Raw genomic sequence first — 21,549 nt, forward strand, 5'->3', positions numbered from 1 at the left:
CCACGAAGGAGAGCCGTGCTCCAGGCAATGCGAACGCCCGAGCCACGAGTCGTCGGGACGTTGTCTTCCAGGAGATGACGACCTGGAGACCTCCGAGTTGTCGGAGGACGTTCGTGTTGCCTGGCGGTGTCGGAGAATCGTATAGACTCCATGTCGCGAGACTCCTAGTCGAGCTTTCGCTGGCGATCTGGCTCTGTAGTGAAAAACGAGTCTCGAGAGAAACGCGAGAGGGGGGAGGGGGAGAGAGAAGGCGCGGTGCGGTGCTTACAATGTGCTCTTCTCGGGCTGTTTCGTCATGTACGGTTATAACGCCCGTATCGTTTCGACGGCCGCTAAAAATAGCGTTCCTCGAGGAACAACCGGAGCAATTCGGCCACACGATGGATCTCCGCAGTCGCGCGCGCTCTCGATACACCCGGTGGCTCGTCGCCGTCGTGACGGTACGGCGAGCCGTGGACGTGAAATTCGCGAGAGAGACTCGAGAAGCGTGTCGAGTTCGCGGTCGCGTCGGTCTTTTCAAAGTCGCGTCTTTTTCTCTCTCTCTCTCTCTCTCTCTCTCTCTCTTTCTTTCTCTATCTCTCTCTCTCTCTTTCTCTCGCTCAGGTAGGACGACCCGAGCGCGAGCTACTACGGACCTTGCATTTCCGAGTGCCTCCGTGTAACACTCACTTACGTTAACGAGAGCCCGAGATCTCTCGTTGCGTTGATTCAATTCAAACATTAAACTCGGTGTTAACAATCCAGATATCAAACTTCGCGTTAGCGACTTATATGTTGAACTTCGGATTAACAATTCAAGCCCGATTAAAAGCGGCGTTTTCTCGGACAACAAAGTTCTGCCTTCTGCGCGAGAAAGGGAGGGAGGGAGAGAGAGGGGGGGGAGAAAGAGAGATGGAAAGGGAGAAAGCAGGATACTCGCGAGACAATGTAGAATCTATTTTATCGGGTCGCACGGAACGCGTGATGCGCGCGCTCGTCGTCTCTCCTCTGATCGGTTCGACACCCGCGCAGATACCGGGATCCCGAGCCCTGGACCGAGAAGCTTGGGAATTAACGAGCGGAAGAGTATCGGAGCGTGGGGAAGACGAGAACGAGGCGAGAAGGCAGAGAGGGTGAGTGAGAGACGAGAGGGTGGTGGTGAATCGACGGAGCAGTCGAAGACGGGGCGAGGATGACGGGCGAGGACGGGAAGTGCGGCGGCGCCGGCGGCGGCGGCGGCGGCGGTACCGGGACGAACGTGAACGTCAGCGACAACGCCAACAACGTGAACGTCAGCCAGCAGAACGGCGGCCCGGAAAAGGCGCCCGTCGTCGGCGGCACCAACGTGGAGACGCTGCCACGCGCCGGCAAGCAGGTGAGTGTTTGACATGTTGACATTTGATTTTTTGCAAAACCGACCGCTCGGCGACCCCTTCGGCCAGAGAGAGTGTTGGATATTAACTCTCTCTTTAATCGGCATATCTCTCTCGTCTCACAACGTGTCTCAGAAATATGTAAATCTTCCTCGTAAATCTTATCATAAAATGTTTATATGTCTATATATATATATATATATTTAATTTATATGTTTTCGACTCCAAATGTCGCGAAGATTTTTAAAATTTGGAACATGAAACTGTACTTATCAGACATCGGAGGATTAACCGATTGAAATGTTAGCTGACTAAAACAATCGGCAAATTAATAATTACAATTAATTGCCATATATTTGTGGTTGTGAATAATTTGATCGGTTGGTGAAATTCCAATCGATGCACTCAACACTGCACGCGGGATGCGCTTCTCGCGTTTTCGCGACGATTTGACGACGCACGCCGCGACTTTCGTGCATATAACGTTTGCTTTTGCTCGTGAATAAATTCATGCACAAAGTGTAACAAGTATTTCGCGCGTTGGAATGTTCCGTTTATAAATTGCAGGATCTCGCGAGGGTGCGAGGAATCCTTCCGTTTCCGTTAAGCGAGAATAATGACTTGTACCCCCATTCGTCTCTTTCCTCCTTCTTTCTTTTTTCTGTTTTTTATTTCTGGTTTTTAAACTACTCAGCTTTCGTGCGTGCACGAAGGGCTTTTTAAGCCGAGCAACAAGATAATATTATGGAAGACACGACGTTGAAGCGCTAAAAACCGGTTTCACTGGTGACTGAATCGAGCAAGCCCGATTTAGCGATTTAGTCTCTCTCTTTCCTCCTTTTCTCCCGGCCTTATCCATGTTGTTGTAAACGGAGAGAGAAAATTGCGTAATCAAAACTGGCTGGTACCGAGCGAGACATTGTCGCGCGCTGACTATCGCGCTAAATTATTTCCTCTAAGTTGCATTCGCTACATTTCTCGCGTCTAAATATAGATTACGCGCGAATGCAAGTAGTCGCAGCTGGTATAAACAACGAAATTCAGCAAATCTTCTCTTTGTCCCCGGCGAGGACAAATTCCTCCTGACCGTCGAGATCGTTCTTGGCGCTTTAATGTCGCCTGGGGAAAGATACCGCGTTATTTCGCAATTAGTTATTTTACAACAGTTACTATTATTTACTCTACTAGTTTTTGCCATTTTTTCTATCTTTCGCTATTTTGAAATGTTACGTAATATTTGTGTGCGCAGAGCTTACGCGCCATACGAGCGAAGAATTTTCCTCTTTCTTTTTTAAGCGATAATATAACGCATAACAATGAGTCGACGTCAGAATGAGTCGTTTCGATCCTTGTTGCGTTCAGGCAGACCTCGCGCCGCAGCCGCGCGAATGGCCGAATACTTCACGGGAATATCCCACCGTGCTTATTACAAGCTGTGGGGCGGTTGCAATTGTGTGCGATTACATATTGAAAAATTCACAATACACGGCACACGCGATCAATCGCGCGCGAGTTCGCCGTCACGAACCCGCGTTTCGGCAACGGCGACGGAGTAAGGAGAGGACTCGCATTATCGCAAATAATAGGCCTCGCACGTATGCATAGTATCTAATTGCCATACGCGACCTCGCGTCCGGCTGTTTCTCCGCGCGATGTTCGCTCGCAATTCTCTCGATCGCGTGGGTGAAGCGCGAGGGTTCGTCCACGCTCGCGGTTTTAAGGGAGGAATTACATGCGGAGGGCCGTTTTCAAGCCTAGCTTTGCGAATTTTTTTAACAGAAACGGTAGGATCAATGGACTTGAATTTTTCACAGTGTGTTCATTAATGTTCAAAGTATAAAATAAATTTTATTGAATCACAAGAATCCCGATCCAATTTGTAATTATAATAGGTAAAAATGCAGTCGTTCGTTTGCGAGCTTTATGTTTGCTATCGACATAATTCCGGGCCTCTCACTACTCTGAAAAAAAACCAAAAAAATGAGAAAGATTTTTAAAATATACAGTTGCTGTTATGGCCCGTGCCAAAATGAAGGCAGTGAAGCCAAGTGTGGAAAAATAATGACTATATAAAAAAAATATAGAAAATGAAACTTTCTTCAACTTGTAATCGTGTTTAAAAAAATGAATAAAATAAAATATAACTGTGTTCGAGGTAGGGACACAAAAACTACATGCCTACTGTATATTGTGTAAAAATTTCAAGTTCAGTATTTCGGTTCAGTAGTTGTTGCGTAATCGTGTCGACAGTTTAAAGTTTTGTGTGTACTTTCCATACAGATAGCAACAAATTTTATATTTTATACTTTGAACATTAATGAATACACTGTGCAAATTTCAAGTCCAATGACCGTTTCTATTAAAAAAATTCGTAAAAATAGCCTTAAAAACGATCTGCTCCGCATGTAATTCCGCCCTTGAGCCGCCATTCGACGCTCGTTTCGCGAATTGCCGTGCGCTGGATCTTCAGACATTGCATCGAACACATTGTTCCTTTTTCTCTTCTCTCCCCCGCCGGTTCGGAACGCAACAGATGTCCAATGAGGTAACTTAGCTTCTGCGAATTGTCTAGAAACTAGTTCCTCACTATCGGACTATCGGAGCCTCACGCGACGAGATGACGGGGGTTCAGGCAGTTTTGAAAGCCGCAGTAGCTCGGCTGCATTTCGCGCGATACGTCTCGCCGGGTGCGAGACGCGCAAACGTGCCGCAGCGATTGCAGCAGCAACATCGATTCCTTCGCATCTCCTCAGCGCGCATCCTCGCGAGACGTCAAAGCGCCAGCGGCACAACGGCGGCGACGTCTCTCGCGTTTTCCTCTCCGCCGCGCCGCGTCGGCTCTCTATTTGCAGAGCCGAGCACCTGCTCGATCGGGATTGGGGAGGAGGGGTGGGACGCGTGAAACGGGTGCGAATACCTCGATCGCGCCGTCGATTGTCGCGCGTTAATAGGCATGCGAAGAGGCCGTTGAGACCCGCGACCGATTGTTGCGGCTCAAAGGTCACGGTTACTCCAGGAACGTGTAGGTTGCTGCTGCTGCGAAGCGTGGTGCAGAGCGTGGTCGAGTAGGCCGAGACGGAGATAGATTGAGCGGACGCGCGTACCGTGCTCACGGCAGCGGAGATCCTGACGAGCGGGATTCAGGAGAGAGAAAAAGGGAGAGGGATAGACGACGAGGAGAAACGCCGTCCAAGTCCACTCGCGTCCGTCGGCTAGACGCGCGATAAAAAGTCGTCAGCCGAAGAATGTCAACCTGCCCCGCTGATGATCACGCAGCCTCGTCCGGACCGTTTATGTCGACTAAGGTACGGTACGGTACGGTCGGCTGTCGTTGAGACCGCATGTACGCGCTCGGCAGTATACGTCGTAGTAACGCATATTCCGCCGAAGATAAAGAAGAATCGGCCGTTGAGTGAAGATAAGATGCCCCGGGAAACCCCTGGCGCGCTCTCAGTCGTTGAAGCGACCGGCGAGGAGTCGCCGGTTCAGTCGGCCAGCCAGAGGGCTGCCTTTTCTCACCTTGGCTACCTTTTTAGCACAGCCGGCGGGGAGGATATACAGCGAATAGGGGGGCTAGGAGAGGGGGGTGAGGGAAAAAGTAGGCTACGACGAGGGAGTTCTTCGGACAAGGTGAGAGAGCGCCTGGTCGCAGGAATGACATAAGAAGAGGAAACCGGTTGCGACGCTGATCGAGAAAGTGCGCGAATCGGCCGGTTATTTTATCTCCGCGCTCTAAGTCGCGATTTTCTCTCTTTTTCTTCTTTTCTCTGCCATGCCCGCGGCATTCCGCCGATTCTCGACCCGCGGCACCGGCTCGTCTCACTCGCACTTTCCGTCGAGCGTCCGCGGCGGTCTGCTGCTGCTGCTGCTGCTGCTGCTGCTGCTGCTGCTGCTGCTGCTTCGTGCTCGCGAGAGCGAGTTTGCGACATTTTCGCCGCTACGTTCAAGGCTGCGTTTTATGCTGCACAAGTCCGAGCGACAACTAAGTAAGTCCGTCGGGATGGGCGGGCGGGCCGTTCGCGGCGCGGTGAATTTATTTGCATCGAATCGAATACATTCCGCTGGCGTAGGTGAAATGAGTTGGCGACGGGAAAAAAAAATAAGAGTCCTCGCGAACCTTTCAGGCGACGTATGCAACGTTGTGTGTGTGTGGATTTGCACGTGCGTGTGTGTATGTGTATGTGACCAAAATCAAGTCGAGAGACGCTCTCTCACACTAATTACCACGAGTACTCTCGCGTGGAATACTATACTCGTTGCTTTTGCTCCTCCCCCCTCCCTGCTTCCTCTCTCGCTCTCGCTCTCTTGAAAAATATGTCGCGCTCGCGATGATGCGATACGCTCGGCGTACAACGTCCGTCTCGTGCATAACTCGCTGATAAATTATTTCATTCTCCTTGCTCGTGATGTCATACGCTATGAACGTCGCTGACGCCTCGACTCAACAAACGTAGCGCGCGAGTTGCCGGCCTCGCTGAATCCCCCGGCGAAATTCACCAATTGCAGAATTCCAGAATCGTGTGATAGGCGCGTGGAAAGCGTGACGGAGCATCGCGAGCACGTGCGACAACAGATTTATAAACAGATTTAACCTCCCGCACGCGCGTATTTGCGTTAACGTGGCGAGCTCCTAGTTTACTTAAGTTAACGTGACATTCGGAAAGAGCGAGAATGTGCACACCTGTCGGTGCAATCTGCTTTACACAGTTGGACAATCATCGATTGTCTCATCGAAAGGTCTCGGTTGGCGAAAATCGATAATCAGAATTAATCGTCGAGTGCGCAATCGTGAATAGTTGAGTCGGTTGGCGAAATTAGTCATTAATTAGAGCACACACCGATCATTATCATCGATCGAGATTGATCATCATCGATCAAGCCGAAGTAATCGATGGAAAGAATCATCGTCACAATTTACTCGACGTTACTTTCCACGTCGCTTTCAGTCAAGCAAAGTCCTCGATCAGTCAACGCCCGACGCAACCTCGCCGAGAAAGAATACGTTTGGAGACTTCGTTATCACGAAGTAGCAGGACGAGGTGAGCTTCACGATTGACAACATTGCGCATTCGGCGCTGCGATAAAAAAGCGGTCGCGCTCGATTTCAGGTCCCCACGTAAGGTAAATACGCGGCGCGAGATTGGGGTTGCAGCGTTGAGATACGACCGCCCGTGGCCTTCCTGCGGGATTGCGATAAGCGATATTGCCGGTCGCTGCAACATCGCTTATCGAGATTCTCAGAAGTCGACAACGACAGCTTGTAAGTTTGCTCCGCTCGCGCTCCGAGCGAGCTCGTCGTTCCACCGCTCTCTTCCTCGGCCTATTGGACTCACGCTTACGTCATAATTTCACCGTGGACCCTCACCGAGGAACCTTGAACAAGATCTCGAGGCCACGAGGTTACCCAATCGCGGCCGGACGCGTACGCGAGCGCGCGCGCGTCCGTAAATAAAAGCCGGCTTTCCGCCGAATCGCGTCTCACCGTCTCGTCCAGTCACGTCGTTAGATAGCGAATTGATTAATCGGCCGGGCGCGTAATGACTGCGCTTAAAAGATTGGCGCGCCGGTACTTGCTCGCCAGGGTTTTGCGTGTCCGCCCGATATAAATCAAGGCCGCCGCACGCGCTCTCTCTCTCTCTCTCTCTCTCTCTCTCTCTCTCTCTCTCTCTCTCTCTCTCTCTCTCTCTCTCTCTCTCTCTCTCTCTCTCTCTCTCTCTCTCTCTCTCTCTCTCTCTCTCTCTCTCTATCGCAAATATTTATCCTTCTCTTGCTCTTTCTCTCCCTTTCTCTCAGCGTCGTCCACAGGGAGGACACCGAAATCTCCTCGCTCGATCTCCCGAGGCGTCGATAGTTTTTAGGTCATGAGCTCTGGGGTCCTCACCTCGCCGGGCGATCTTCGAGCACGGCCCCGCGCGAGCGACAAGTCATATTCCCGGTTAACTCGGAGAGTAATGAGACTCGTTTAGCTCGGAGCGAACTTCATCTCGACGAGAGGCGAGATTCGAAAGTCACACACGGGGAGAAAGATCGCTTGAATTTAACGCGACGCGAGAGGTAATCGAGCGCGCTTTCGTCGAAGACGAACGGGACTCGCGCTTCTTGCGAATGAAAATCGATTCTCAAGAGCCGGGAATCGGCCGGGAAATTCGCGACAATTCAGGTGCGTTCGCTCACGTACGTCTGTAAACGCCAATTCTCCTTCACACGAGTCTAGCCGATCGCGTTTTCTCCGACTGCGTGTACTCTCGAGACGGCTCGAGACAGCTGGAACTGGTTCGAGCTCGATCTCCAGAAATGAATCGGAAGCAAGTAGCGAGCATCGGAAAGCGAAACGTCGACGTTTGGCTTTGGCCGTGTCGTCGCGTGATGAAAAATCCGCTCGGAACCCGCCCGAGTGTGTGGAATCCGCGCTAAAACAGTTAGGAGCCGCACACGAAATCGCGGCGTCGCACGTGCTCGCCCCGGCCGAGTTAATTACATTAGCCCGCACAACCCACGGCGCTCGTCCGGATTTGAAGCCGTACCCGTCATCGCCGTCGCCGTCCAGGACGCCCGTGTGCGCGATAAAGGACACGAAAGGTGGTGTGTGCGGCGTGCTGCCGCAGCAGCGCGCGCGACCGCGAATCTAGGTCGGCCGCGACGCATTACGGGATTCAGACCGCGTCGACGACGATTCCTCCTCGGCGACGCGACGCGACGCGACGCGTCACGGTGCGCCTTCCGAGGGTCGACTACGTCGTCGATTACACCGCGGCTCTCGGTCTGACGTGTAACGGACATGCGCGTGTCCGACGTGGCCGCAGGCGTGATAATGATGACGATGATGATGATGATGATGATGATGATAGGTGGTGATGACAAGCGCGAGTTACGTCTGATTGTTCGCAATAAGACGGCTACGCGACGACGACGACGTCGTGACGAAGGCACGCGCGCGCTCGCGAGATGTGTCATCCCTCGTTCCCCCCCCCCCTCCCCTTCCGGAAACGCGTATTTCTGTGAAATACTTTAGGCGCACGAGAGTGCGTTAAGTAGCGGGTTGATTGAAAGAGGCAGCCACGCCGGCTCGGTGCGGCACAACGGGGCCGCCGCGATTAGATTGATGGATTTATTCATCCCGAGTTGTAAGAGTCCGCGAAGAGCAGCGCGGGTTGATGAGGAGAGATGTCGCCGCGTCGCGTCTCGCTAGGAAACAGGGGGAGCACCATAGCGCGACGTCGAATTTACCGAGATAACGATGCGGAAAGTTCGCTCTTTGCTCCATTTTTTTGCAGACAATAGCATACTCGAGTCCGCGATTTTTATTCTCGTGTCGCGGCGCCGCGCCGTGAGAGCGAAGCGCGTCGACGACGGGATTCAGGAGAGATCGAAGGGTGCCGTTCGATCGAACGGTAACGAGACTTCTTCCCGAGGCCGTCTTCCCTCCCCCCCCCTCCTCCTCACCTTTCCCTTCGCCACACCCTGGGGAAATATTCTTAAATACTAATGTTCTCACGTTTCAAGCAGTCGAGAGGAAAAGAGAGAAGAAAACGAGGAGGAGAACGAGCCCGTAACTCATGAATATTCCGTACATTCGATGTAGAGGAGCATTATTAAAACGGTTTTTGCATAACTCGCGCGCGCGGTACGATCAGATAAACGGTTGCTGTGCGCGAGCGATACCGGAGCGTAGTAACCGGAATGACTTTTCATTTCCCGCATATCGATTCCCGCCGCGGCTGATCTATCCGCGGAGTTTATCCGCGGTTCTCCGCCGGCTGGCCGAGAGCGGCCGGCTCTCTCCCTTTTCCCTTTTTCTTTTCTCTTTCCTTTTTCCCGAGTGTAACCGCGCGCACATTGTCGGTCGGTGCATGTGTGGAGCGCGTTGTTTTCCGTCCGTCGCTTTCACGCCGGATGGAACTGGCGTTTGTGCGCTGCGAAATCACCGGCGAACACAGGCGCGTCGCATACGTACGCGAGTGTATGTGTGTGTGTGTGTACACACACACACACACATACACGGCAGCGTCTCTTCCGCTTGCTGTAAAGGTGGACTGAAAATAAACGTTTTCGCGCCAGTACGCCGCCGCAATGGCGTTCAGGCTTGAATGCGAGCGCGCGAGGTGGCTTCTCTTCAGGCTTTACGCTGGACGGCCGCGGTCGTCCGCGGCGTGTACGTACGCGCACCGCCGTGAAATTTCACTTGAACGAAGCTCAAATCGCCGCGAATCGCGGCGAATACACGCTCATCATCAGCATCAGTTGGTACACGCGCGTCCTCAGAGGCGATTTATTATGACGGAGTAATAACCAGCCATGACGTGAATCATTTCCACGCGCGCGCGGCCGTGCATACGGACACTCGTGTTTTTTTGCGCGTCTCCCGCGATTTAGAAATAGAAAAATTCCCCGGCAGGTGGTAATTTCGCTGCCTTGAATCTCGAGAAGATATCTCGCGAGGAATATCATCAGAGATCGTCGTTGATTTCACGGGAGAATTTGCGTCCGGCACGTTAACGATACGTTCGTATCTTTTCTCTCTCTCTCTCTCTCTCTCTCGTTCTCTCTTTCTCTCTTTCTCTCTCTCTTCTATTTCTGCGACTACGTCGAACTACGTGCGATTTAACGGTGGGAGATGACAGTTATTCAGAGCGGTGGACGGAAAAGCGGGTTGAAGCTAATTGCTCTGGCTGCATCTCGCGCGGCATTTGTTTCGCGACTTGACAAGGGCTTCCGCGGATATTTGGCATTGTGCCCTTGACGAGTACTTCAGAGCATCAGACATGTAACATCGGAAGTAGCCGTGATTGACCCACTTTAATAATGTCTCTCGTAAAACGCCGTGTCGTCGTTGAAAGCTTCAGAAGAGGACGGAGTTATAGCGACTACGGGTAGCGGTGTGGTTGGTAGCTTTCTCTCTCTCTCTCTTGCGCGCGCGCACACTCTCTCCATGGACCTGATTTAATTATTAAATCGTGTCGGAGCCTCGCGGAGAGGCAGATGGGCTCTCTGAACTTAACTCGCGCTAAATTTCACTCATGTCACTCGTAATCCTTATAAATCTTCGCCAATCGGATTGGATATTCAGAGCGCTGTATCACAGCCGGAATTTTTATCGACTCTTTAGACGACAGTTTTTAATATTTCTTTGTACAAGAAAACCTCCAAAAACAATAATTACACTTGTGCATCCTAACTTGAGCAGACCTCAGAATCCTTGCTTTGAGATCTGCTGGGAGGCAATTTCAATGCTTGATTACGAGAATCGAAATCCGTGCTGAGTTACGATGTACGATTTATAGCTGCGATATGTTCGACACACACATATCCGCGCGCGTACTTGATCGTTACTTTGCTCACAGAGTTAATTGGATACCGAGCGAATTGCTCAAGGTCCTCGATTAGAGGACTTCAAAGGCACCGTCTGACGAGAGCAGCAGCCGGCGACGACCAAGTGCGGCAGCTCGAATGCGCATTTCGGTTGGTGCATACACTTCTTTAAACATACACGCGATAAGTAGCGAGCTGTGTAAACTCGACACAAGGGTTGTAGCCCTCGTCGCGCGTCGTGCCACGTTGATAATACGCTCCTCACCCTCTCTTCGCTTTTCCCCGCCGTCCTGTCGCCGCGGAAAGCGGAGTATCTCCCTTCATAGAGACTCACAGCTCTCTCTCTCTCTCTCTTTCTCTCTCTCCCTCTCTTTCTCTCTCTCCCTCTCTTTCTCTCTCTCTCGCGATCGAAAAGGGTTCGCGCGCCAGCCGAACGTTCTTTAATTCGTCTGAGAGGGGAGAGAAGTGCCGGGGCTGTTAACTCTCGCTATAGCCTAACAGCTTCAAACTCTTCATCCATTCTCCCTTTCGTTCTCAGCTTCCTCGTGTCGCTTTCAAGGGACATTCGAGGATACGAGCGCGAGATAATTTAAATGCAGCTCGCCCTACTCTTCGTTATTTAACGCGGCGATTCTCCCGGCGTCTTGTCCTTTTTTCTCTTGTTTTCCTCTCTCCCCGTTTCGCTTTTCGCAGAAACGTGGCTGTGCGCCGTTACAATGCGCCGTACTTTTGCGCAATAACTTGACATATATGCGCTGAAAATAATGTTGGTGACGCTAAGAATAAAATTTTAGTTTGCACGTATAGACGTATCTTTGTGTGTAATAGGCAATTTATATTTCGCTCTACTACAATGAGACGTACCAAAGTATTAGGCTTATTATATTCATTTAAATTTAATATTTAATTTTAGTAGACACAGTTTTTATTAAAGTCGGCAAAATTTTGCTCTTGGTGTGTGTGTGTGTGTAATTATTTTTTGTCGTAGCGTCGCCGAAGAGAGACGCGTACAAACGTATGACGAAGTCTCTGTTCCATTTCATCTTGCTGACGGCTCTGTGTCTGGATTTTCGATTGCCAAGTGAATTTTAATATTAAACGAATGCACATATATCGCTCACAGCTCTATAGAACGGAATAAACGACCCGCTGCTCGTACTCGATTCCAATTGAGCGGATTGACGTGCGTTTTCAATTATTCGAGCGCGCATATTAGCAGTCCGGACAAAGGAATTAGCCGATTCCAAAAAGGGAGAAAGGACGCATCCGGCGTATAATAAGCGAGCTGCGGCGTTTTTGTTGTCCTAATTCTCGCGTGACATTTTACAACGCGCGTTTCTGCGCTCGCGGCGCATCATCCCGTATAATCGATATTGACCTACTTCGAAAAATGCTGCACGATGCACGCGTATTGGAAGACGCGCTCCGTAATCGTGAAATATCTTATCTCCCCATTGAAGTATTTCGTGGGTGTTAGTATCAATCGCGACATTCCACTTGTTTTCTGTACCTTTGTGCTTGTGTAAATTTGAAAATCACGCACTCTGTCCCGCATAGAAATTTCGCAGTATTTTCCCAGATACGGCATAGATTCCGATTAGAATTCACAAATTTGTCCCAAATTGCTTATTCAATTATCATAATATCGGCCCAGAAACGTTACGGGAACCTACATTTTTTTCTTCTTCTCGGTAATGTTGATATACTTTTTTATGGTAATAGATAATTACTTATCTTTATATCAACGATTGTATATTTACAAAATTAAATATGTATAGATACAAAATTAAAAGAAAGGAAAAATGTATTGGGAAAATTGGATCCTCCACTTATCGTATCTGAAATATTCTACGCTTCTAACTCGAATCCGCGTAGATCCGCGAAAAACCGACCTCCGTTCTCGTTCGGATGCCAAGACATTTTCTATGAGGGCGTACGCACCGCGCAAATGCGCGGCAGAGCTCAGCGTCGTTAACAATGGGAATTGGAAAGTGCGCGATATATCGGGCGTGATATCGTAGGCGAAGACACACAAACGGTGGGTTCGCAAAGCCGGTGCAACAACCTGTATCGATTATCGAGTAGGCGGCTAGGTCAGTCTCTAGTGCATTTATAACCGGCTGAGATTATCAGGTCATACGCTAATTGCTCATCGTAATAACGTAAATAAACGGAGGACGCGGAGAGCGCGCTCCAATCTGCTGAGAATCTGGATTCGTCTCTTCAGCGCTCTCCAGCGTAGTTATTTCTGCGAGCAACGTCACAAGCTGCTGTCGATCGAGACGCTAAATTGACATTCTTCGTCCTGCGCCATTTGTTTCGGTTAATACGCGAGAAAATCGGTCAGGCGCGAAACGAGAAAATCGCGATGCGGCTCGAGTTTCCGCCGAGACGTGGCGCGGGCAACTTTGCGCAAACAGCGGAGAAGAGTCGCCAAGGTGACTCGCGTCGCGATTGAAACACGTTATCCGTTCAAGTGGCAGCACGCGTTTCGCCGACGACAATCAATTGGCCGAAATCAAACGTAATTACGATCAAAGAGGAATACTCGGCAGAAGCGAGCGACAAACGCGCGTCGCTTACACGCGCTCTTTTCTGTGCTCTTCGCGCCGCGTTAATTCATGTCACTTGCTCGATGTCGCTGGAAAGTAGCAAAAAGCCAGCAGCGCTCATCGAGAAAATACATCGTTGCGGTGACAAGTAGATGTGATAGACGGCGGTAGTAGCGGCGAGTATACACACGACGGTTAAATATTTCCATTGCTGCGAGAGCGAGCGAGAGAGGAAGCAAGAGAGACACGCACGAAAATAGAGAGACAAGATGTATCCATTTGCGTCTCTCTCAGCGTGCACGACCGTCGACGATTTTACTTTCCATTCGATTTACATTTGCGCACGCGTATCTGCGAAGTATAAACAAACGCATTAAGTGACTCTTAACCATTAATCCAAACGTCACGATGTCCAAACTCCAGCCGGGCGCGGCTGATAATTTGTATACTCGTGATATTTGCGGCGCGCGCGATCGACAGGCTCTCCTTTCGCTCTCCGCGTCTGTCTGCTCCTCTCTCTCTCTCTCTCTCTCTCTCTCTCTCTCTCTCTCTCTCTCTCTCTCTCTCTCTCTCTCTCTCTCTCTCTCTCTTTCGGCCGCGTATAATGCAAATCCCGTCTCGCGATTATTCGCTCGTTGTATATACGTCAGTCGATCCGCCGCGATACCATCACGATTATTTTTGTTTGTACGCTCTCGCGTGCGCGCGTGCACGAGCACTCACGCACGCGTCGAGATTACGTCAGCTCCGAATGAAGCGTTGAAGAAATTGAAAGGTCAGGGAACGAAAAAATCGCCCGTATAGAAATATCGCGCGAACGCGCCTTTAATTTATACGCCGATCGCCGACACGTCGCGCGCGAGTGCTCTTTCGCAATCCGGCCGAATACAATGAAGAGAGGAGAGCCCACCGCGACGTTCGCGTTACGGCGCCGAGTCAGCTGTCAACGGCTGCAAAACGGGTTTCATATATCCGCGGAAACGACGTCGTCGTCGTCGTCGAGGCAGCAACAGCACCGACCGAGTCATCGTAGCCGATGACTGACTACGGTGAGCGTCGCGCGGCGACAATTCATGAAAAATATCTACCTGGGCTCTCTTTCTCACGCTGGCGGCCGTTTCGTCGCGGCTATTATTATCACGGCGGACGGCGCGCCGCGCCGCGGGCACGCCGGGCGATCGTGAGCCCGCGGCGCTGATAACTATAAATTACTTTTTAGCCTGCACTATTGTTACCGTTATCGTTTTGTTATTACGGCCGAAGGCGGCCGCCTCTCCGCCGTGCGCGACCGTGTGAGGCGCGCATTTATCGCTCGTCCGTGAGAAGCGACGGCAGTTTCGCTCAGGAGACGCTCGTTTTCGGTGACATGAACATTTTCGCGGGAATGACAAGCGAAAAAATATTTTTACGGTCGGTCGCGCGAGTCGGCTGACACTTTTGTCATTCTTTTTCTCTATTTGGTGGTCAGGAACCATTCTTACCTCGAACTTGACTACCGATGTGAACCTGAGAAGCAACTTGATAAAAAACAAATTCGCGATACGGTTCGATTGTACTTTGTTTGTACCACTTTTTGTTTCGTTTGTACCTCGAAGGATAAAAAGATAGAGGGAGGGAGAAAATAGGTTCCTTTGAGGTACAAACGGATACGAATGGATTCTCTTTCGAATGTCGTTGACCGTTTTGTGTTTGTCTCAAAAATTGGCGAAAGTACCTCTTGGATGATTTTTGAAAATTCTCTACTTCCGGTTCCTTTGAGATATCTTTGAGACCGATTTGAAGGGAGGTATAAAAACGGGTCGAACCGTGTTGACAATTTTTCTTTTTTTTTTTTTTATTAATTTGTTTGTCAGGTTCACATCGGTAACTTGACTTCTCTAACTCATCTCTCTCGGAACGGTACAAGAGTATTGTCAAAATTCACTTTTCTTTCTTTTCGTTCGGTAACATCGGCGATTCGCGCACGTAGCGCGCGTATTTCCATTCCAATAGAGCAGAAAATAAAAAAAGGGAGAAGAATAATAAATCACCAACACGTGTAAAAAGGCGTAAAATGAAAGCCGGAGAAAATATCGGGGAAACTTGGGGTTTGCCATTTGCTTGAAATATTGCTCTGCTAATTTGAGCTTACATGGATTTCGGGAAATCGGAGCAGATGATGCCGGTCGGAGGCCTGAGGAACGTTCCGCGCGGGTCGATCCTCGCGAAAATCCGAGGTCGGCGGTTTATGCTCGCGCGTCGGTCGGCGAATGCGGTTGCCGATAGCAATATTTCGACGATAAGGCGGATTGATAGCCGCGGCCAGCGGCGCAAATGGAAGCAAGGAAAGGAGGTAACGCGGAGCCAGCGAGAGATCGCGGTCTTGCGGACGAGCGAGCAGGGGCGGTTTGCTGCAATAGCGCTGCCGCGTTTCATATCGACCCGTTGCCTCCGAGACTCCATCTTGCCTGCTCCACATATATACCTATGTACATCCATGTGTATCTGTCGTACTTATACCTGCCTGTGTAATGCTCTGCCCTACCTTGTATCGCGCGATCGGCGCCTCCTCCCCTCTCCCCCGACTCTTTCCACGTAGCTCTCTTATTCCGCTCTTGTGTCTTTCTCTCTTTCTCCCCGGCCTCTGTCCGCCGACGCAGCGACCAGGAAGCGCTTCATTACTTTAATTCCCTCCCCTTCGTCTCCAGTTTCGACTCACCTCCCCCTCGTATTGTTCGAGAATCTTTATTACGCGGCCTAAATTCGCGGCGGTTCGAATCACACGCGGCCGATCACACCGAAAAGCCGAGAAGACGCACCCTTGGAAATGAAAATTGCCGGAGAGTCCTCGGGATCGCTCCGAGGAGGAGCGGCGTTTCTCTCTCGGAAACAACGAGCGTAGTCGCCGCGTTGACTCGACCCGGTGGTGCTCGCCCGGGGCGAAACGTTGTCGTTGTATTCTTCGTCGTAACTTCTCGACCTTCTCGCGTGCTGTTCTCTCGGCGAGTCTTTCCTTCGCGTTCGAATTATTATCACCCAAAATATCGAATATAGAGCTTTGCGTTCGATATTTTACGGCGTCCTGACGAGCGCGCGATCTTTTTGGCGACACATCAATCAAATTCACGCTGACGGAGTCAGCGTTCCCTCTTTTCTGCTCTCCCTTCCATCTCGCGACGGCAAAAACGCATCACAGAGAAGAAAAATATCGCGACACGGTTCCCTTTTGTATTTCACGGGCAAGAGAGACAGAGAGAGAGAGAGAGAGAGGGGGGGGGAAGGGAAGAAGCGTATCTATGACGGACTCCTGAAATTCAGTCCACGCCGTTGTGCATACGCCGTAACCGACGACCTCGACCCTTTCAACCGCGCTCTCCATTTGTGTCCCCCTGTTCAGTCAGAGAGAAAGAGAGAGAGAGAGAGAGAGATGAAGAGCGAGGGAGCGGGGGTCCGCCCGCCCGCCCGCCCTCGTTTCCTCCGGTATGCCGGGCGTACATTTAATTAAGCCCCAATGAAAAGGACGTGCTGGCGGCGATGAAGAGATTACGTTATACTGGATGTAACGTCGGCCAACACATAAACGAGCGAGCGGGGCCGAATGTATCGCGCGAGAACGCGCGAAAAGGAGCTCCGCTCGGAATAATACGATTTCCAGCGACATCGCGTGTTTTATAGCCGCGACGATTTCTCGCAAGTCACGTTTTATAACCGCTCGACGCGGACCCCGTGGCAATTATCAGCGACCGAGAGAACCGACTACCGCAGGCTCTTGCGATGTTTCCTCGTCGTCGAAATCACGTGTCCGCGCGCAGAAGAAAACAATCTCAGCGAATCCGCGTTGCGAGCGAACAGGCGTCGGGCGTAAATCTGACGTCGATAAGAAACGACAGCTCCGTTCGTCTGAGCGTTCATGGCTGTAATTCTCGTTGGGGACCATCGAGCGCGCAGGAATTCTCTCCGTCGCGAATTTTCCGCATGTTGAACCCAGCTTTTCCGCCCGGTCGTTGTTCCCCTCTCCTCGCCGAGTGGAACATTCTTCTTTAGTACGGAAGATGGCGAGGAGGTACGACGACTCTCAAGTCGACTTCGGCTCGGACTTCGTAATCGCGGCTGACTACATGCGTACATCGATAAAGAGCAAGCACCGGTCCGCGGCGGAATCGTGACTTACCGTTAATCAACGGCCGGCGTGCAGCGTTTGAGAGGCACTCGGCGTATTCGCAGCATCTCCGCGGCTATTTCCGCCACGCTCGATTCACCGTGACAAGCGCGGCGCGTTCGGACGTAACGCTCGCTCGCGCGCGCGCGAGCGAGGGAGATACAATTAGAGATTGCCTTAGAACCTGATATAACAGTACAACCAGTTCAGGGTTCAATCGTTTGACACCGGAGAGTATGCGGGGGAGGGGGGGGATATACGTGCTTCGTTAACGGCTCGGAGGTGGTAACGCGGCGCAGATGCAAAGCGAGATCTCGCGAGCGCGCTCGCGACGCGTCGAATCACGGCGGTGATAATCGCTGGAAAATCGCCAATTTCGCGGGCACTCGCGATGAGGGTGAATCTGCGATCGTCGATAACGCGGACTCGGCTGCACAGAACGCGCAAGTTATCAGTAACGGCGGATTTCTGCATATCGATGCGACGACACTCTCGCCTATCGGCGCGCGCGGTTAAACGATTATTTTTACAGCCGCTCTTTCAAATTGCTTTCCACCCGAGACGCGACCTCGACGCTCGATCGCCATAACGGCACCGTGTCGTAAAACCCGGGCCGCCGAGAGGGAATGTATCTCCTCGCGAAGGCCCCCTCGCAGCCGCTGGTCGCCGCTCGGCTGTTCAACGCGGAGCGTGCTGTCGGACTTTTCGCAGATGACGATACGAATGAGTCACGCTACGACTGCACGCTCGCCTTGCACGCGGCGAAAATTGGGACGCGACGTGCCGATCGCGCGACCGGTTGCGCCTCGTGTCCTAAATTTCATCGCCGCGAATACATTACGCGCGATTACGCGCAGCTGCGACGGCGGACACCTATTCGAGCGAATCCGCCGCGCCGTGTCGTCGTTGCGCCGCTCGCGTAACAGTTACGTTTTATCGAGTCACGCCGATAAATAGGAGCGAGCGCTTCTATCGTCGAGATTTGCGCGACAAACGTTTGTCTTGTACTCGCACCGAGGGAAGGACGTTCGTGCCTATACAGGGTATTTAAAAAAAAAGTTTCAGCGCTTTTTAGGGTTTGTTTTGAAAAACGATCTTTTCCGTAACTCCAGTATTAATTTTACGTTAGTTCAATATTAATTGTTGACATTAATTTTTCAATTTAATTATTAATATTAATTTTCCAATTTCATACAATATTAATTTTATATTAACTATTATTATATTTATATTATATCTTATTAATATTAATTTTTCGGCCCATGTTTATTAGGACTTTTCCTTCCTCCATTTTGCGCGTACCGTCTGCTCTTGAATCCCTTTTTTTAAACTTCCTATAATTGCACAGCAAAATCATTGTAATCGGTGAAGTGATTTTGGCGCGATTGTACGCCACGATATATCGAGAATAACCTTAATATTTCTAAAGTTATTTTTACGCCGGAACAACATGCGTTTATCGCCGAAACTTTTAGTGGGATTAGCCATTTTGTTCTCTCCGTGCTCGCAGAAATGTTACCGGGCCGTGATGATTGATGCCAATTCGTTTCGCCAATTGCGGCTATGCCGCCGCTCTCTTTGCTACCTCACTTGTGAAACATTGATTTATTAAATTTGTGTAGCACGAGCGCGTGATTTTTACCCGCACGACTCGCGATCGGTCAGACAAACGCGTCGGAGGCAGCGCATCGCGGAAGTTTTTCGCGATTACTTCGCTCGCCATCGAAACGCGTCATCTTGACGCTCGAGATTAATGACTGCCACTACCGAAGTACGCAACTCTTCTCCTCTGTAGCGGCCCGTGTTTTTCTTACGGAGTCTTGCCTCCTCCACTAACGCATCCTATCGATATTTGGCCGGCGGCCAGCGCTGCTTAAGGGAGTAAACAGAATTTGTATACTCGAGCCATGCGCGCGCGCAAAGTCGAGAGCAGTCACTCTCGAGTGATGTAGCGATCTCGCTCCGTTCCGCGCTGTGTCCGTCTCATTTCTTTTCTTTCTCTTCGAAAACGTACATGACGTGGTGTGGGAAGGTGCCGAGGGAACGAATAGCGAAGATCCCGCGGTACGTCGCAAGACGCGCGCCGCCGCCTTGAGAAAATCACGCGCGCGATGATTTTCCTCGTGTCCTCCTCTCCCCGCGTTTCGCGCAGTATCGAGGAAATTAATTGCTCGAGACGAGCGTCAATTTTCACAGCACGACGCGCGCGCACACACACCCACACGTACACACACATGTGTGCGCACTGTATATATATTTTCAGCGTCTCTCCCGGTGCGTCGTTTAATCCACGTCGGGAATGTGACAAGAAAAGTCATCAGCGAGAATAGACTCGCCGTGTGATCATCGCGTTCCGCGTTCAACCTCGGCGCGGACCGAGGCCGAGCGTGAATTTACGCTACGCCGAGAAACTCAATTTACCTGCGTGTACGCACGCCGTCATCCCGAACGCGTACACGACAAGATGCCCGTAAAAACCTCCCAGTACCGGCCGGCCCGGTCGGCGACGAGAGGGGGAGGGGGGGACCACCTGATGACCTCAACGCTTGTAACGCTGGACGTGATGTCATTTGCCGGCCGTAATACGTGACGATTACATAAGAGATCGGCTCGCGCACATTACGCGTCGTACACGAGGCCGCGACAGCAATTCGGATTCGGATTCTGCGAGGCGACCCGGCCGAGAATCGTCTCTTTGTCCGCCGCTTTAATTATCATCGCGATCCTTGCGCCTTGCTGCCCGTGTGGGCGCCGCTTAAAATGGGCCCCGCGATTGTCACGGCCGCGGAAAACGATTTTCCTCTTCCACACGCGCGCACACAGAGGGAGAGAATTTTTCCAGAAGATATTAATATTCATACAACGAGAACTGTTTCACGTGTGGTGGTACGTTCAGGTGTTCGCGTCGCAAAGTTGAAGAGAGTCGGGAAGAGACACCCAGAGTGCTAAAAGCTGAAGAAACATCCCGAGTACTAATCGCGATATGTAAATTTGGTCTCTTATTTGGCATCCTGGTTGCGCGATATAACACCGACATACCGTATCGAATAAACTCTCTCTTCGTGTGCAAAATATACATGAACAACGGATAATATAAAGACGCATAAATAATAATCCGCCGGGCTCGCCGAACCGAAGCTGACCAGCTGACTCCGGATCTAGATGAGGCAACCTGGTCTCGCGATCGATGGAGGATCATTCTCGGGGGGGTCAACGACTCGCGTCCGCGACTTCAACTCGGCTAACTCGCGCCATCGCATCGTCGCGAGGTTTATGAAAGAAAGATATTCATCGACGTTCGGTCACATCGTCCAGCCGACAGGCAAGTTCGCGGCGCTTCTCTTTTATGCATGACGCTCCAACAAGGCTCACGTCAGGCAGGATAGAGCGTGCCTCGCAGTCGTACGTGGCATTGCACTTGCAGCGAGTCTTCGACGACCCCCTCCGCGCTCATTAGGAACGGTCGTTGGCGCGAAGACGTTCGCGCGTAATCCTATCGACGAGGCGATCGCGTTAGTCGGGGACGTCGAGGTCGCCGCCCGCGGGAACCGTCTCGCAGGAGGATTCCCAGCGAAACAGATAGATTTAATTGCAGTCGTCGAGGACTCGTCGAGAACAGACAAGAGAGAGAGAGAGAGAGAGAGAGGAGAAAGGGTGAGAAAGCGAGGAGACACGTCCTACGTCTCCGCTCTCTTCGAGGTGCACAACCGCCGGAGATACACACGAGATATGTACCTCCGCGCGCGGTCCTCGAGTTTAAAGCCGCGCACACACGCGCGAATATCGCGGGATATCTCGGCCCGCAGCGCCCGCAGCGGTCTTCTCCTCCTTTTCTGCTCCGGATGTCCGACCCACTTCGGGACGGAGCAGCTCGGCGAGAATTTGTCGGAGGCGAATTTCTCGGCCGGGACGTCGCGATTCTAATTTCCGTTCCATTGTCTTGGGAATTTTACCTCGAGGTTAAACGCGACGATGTTGAAATATCCTCCGTATATAACGCTAGCGTCGAGGAATTTTCAGGCTCGTTCGTCCAGCCGGGCACCTCGTCGTCGTCGTCGTCGTCGTCGTCGTCGCGTGTAATCGCGGCTTCGCGTTATTTTTAACTGTTATGTCCAGCACGCGGCAGCGTGTAGCGACTCTCCCTCTTTCTCTTCCTCTCTCGTTCTTCCTCTCCCTCTCTTTCTCTTGATGTCCCGGC

The 21,549-nt window shown here is 51.3% G+C and overlaps 1 protein-coding gene across 19 annotated transcripts in view; it reads left to right on the forward strand.

Moving 5' to 3' along the window:
- LOC105189045 (ankyrin-3) overlaps positions 1-21,549 on the forward strand; it is a 105,344-nt gene that overhangs the window by 2,253 nt on the left and 81,542 nt on the right. For all 19 annotated transcript variants that reach the window (XR_003113464.1, XR_003113507.1, XM_025301890.1 and 16 more), the window contains exon 2: positions 1,012-1,354. Coding sequence is in view for 17 of the 19 variants with exons in the window: in XM_025301890.1 (XP_025157675.1) it covers positions 1,172-1,354 (183 nt within the window). In the remaining 2 variants the exon portion in view is untranslated. The remainder of the gene's footprint in view (positions 1-1,011; positions 1,355-21,549) is intronic.

This window comes from Harpegnathos saltator, unplaced genomic scaffold (assembly GCF_003227715.2).
Source record: "Harpegnathos saltator strain DR-91 unplaced genomic scaffold, Hsal_v8.6 scaffold1, whole genome shotgun sequence".
In the NCBI taxonomy this organism is placed as follows: Eukaryota; Metazoa; Arthropoda; class Insecta; order Hymenoptera; family Formicidae; genus Harpegnathos; species Harpegnathos saltator.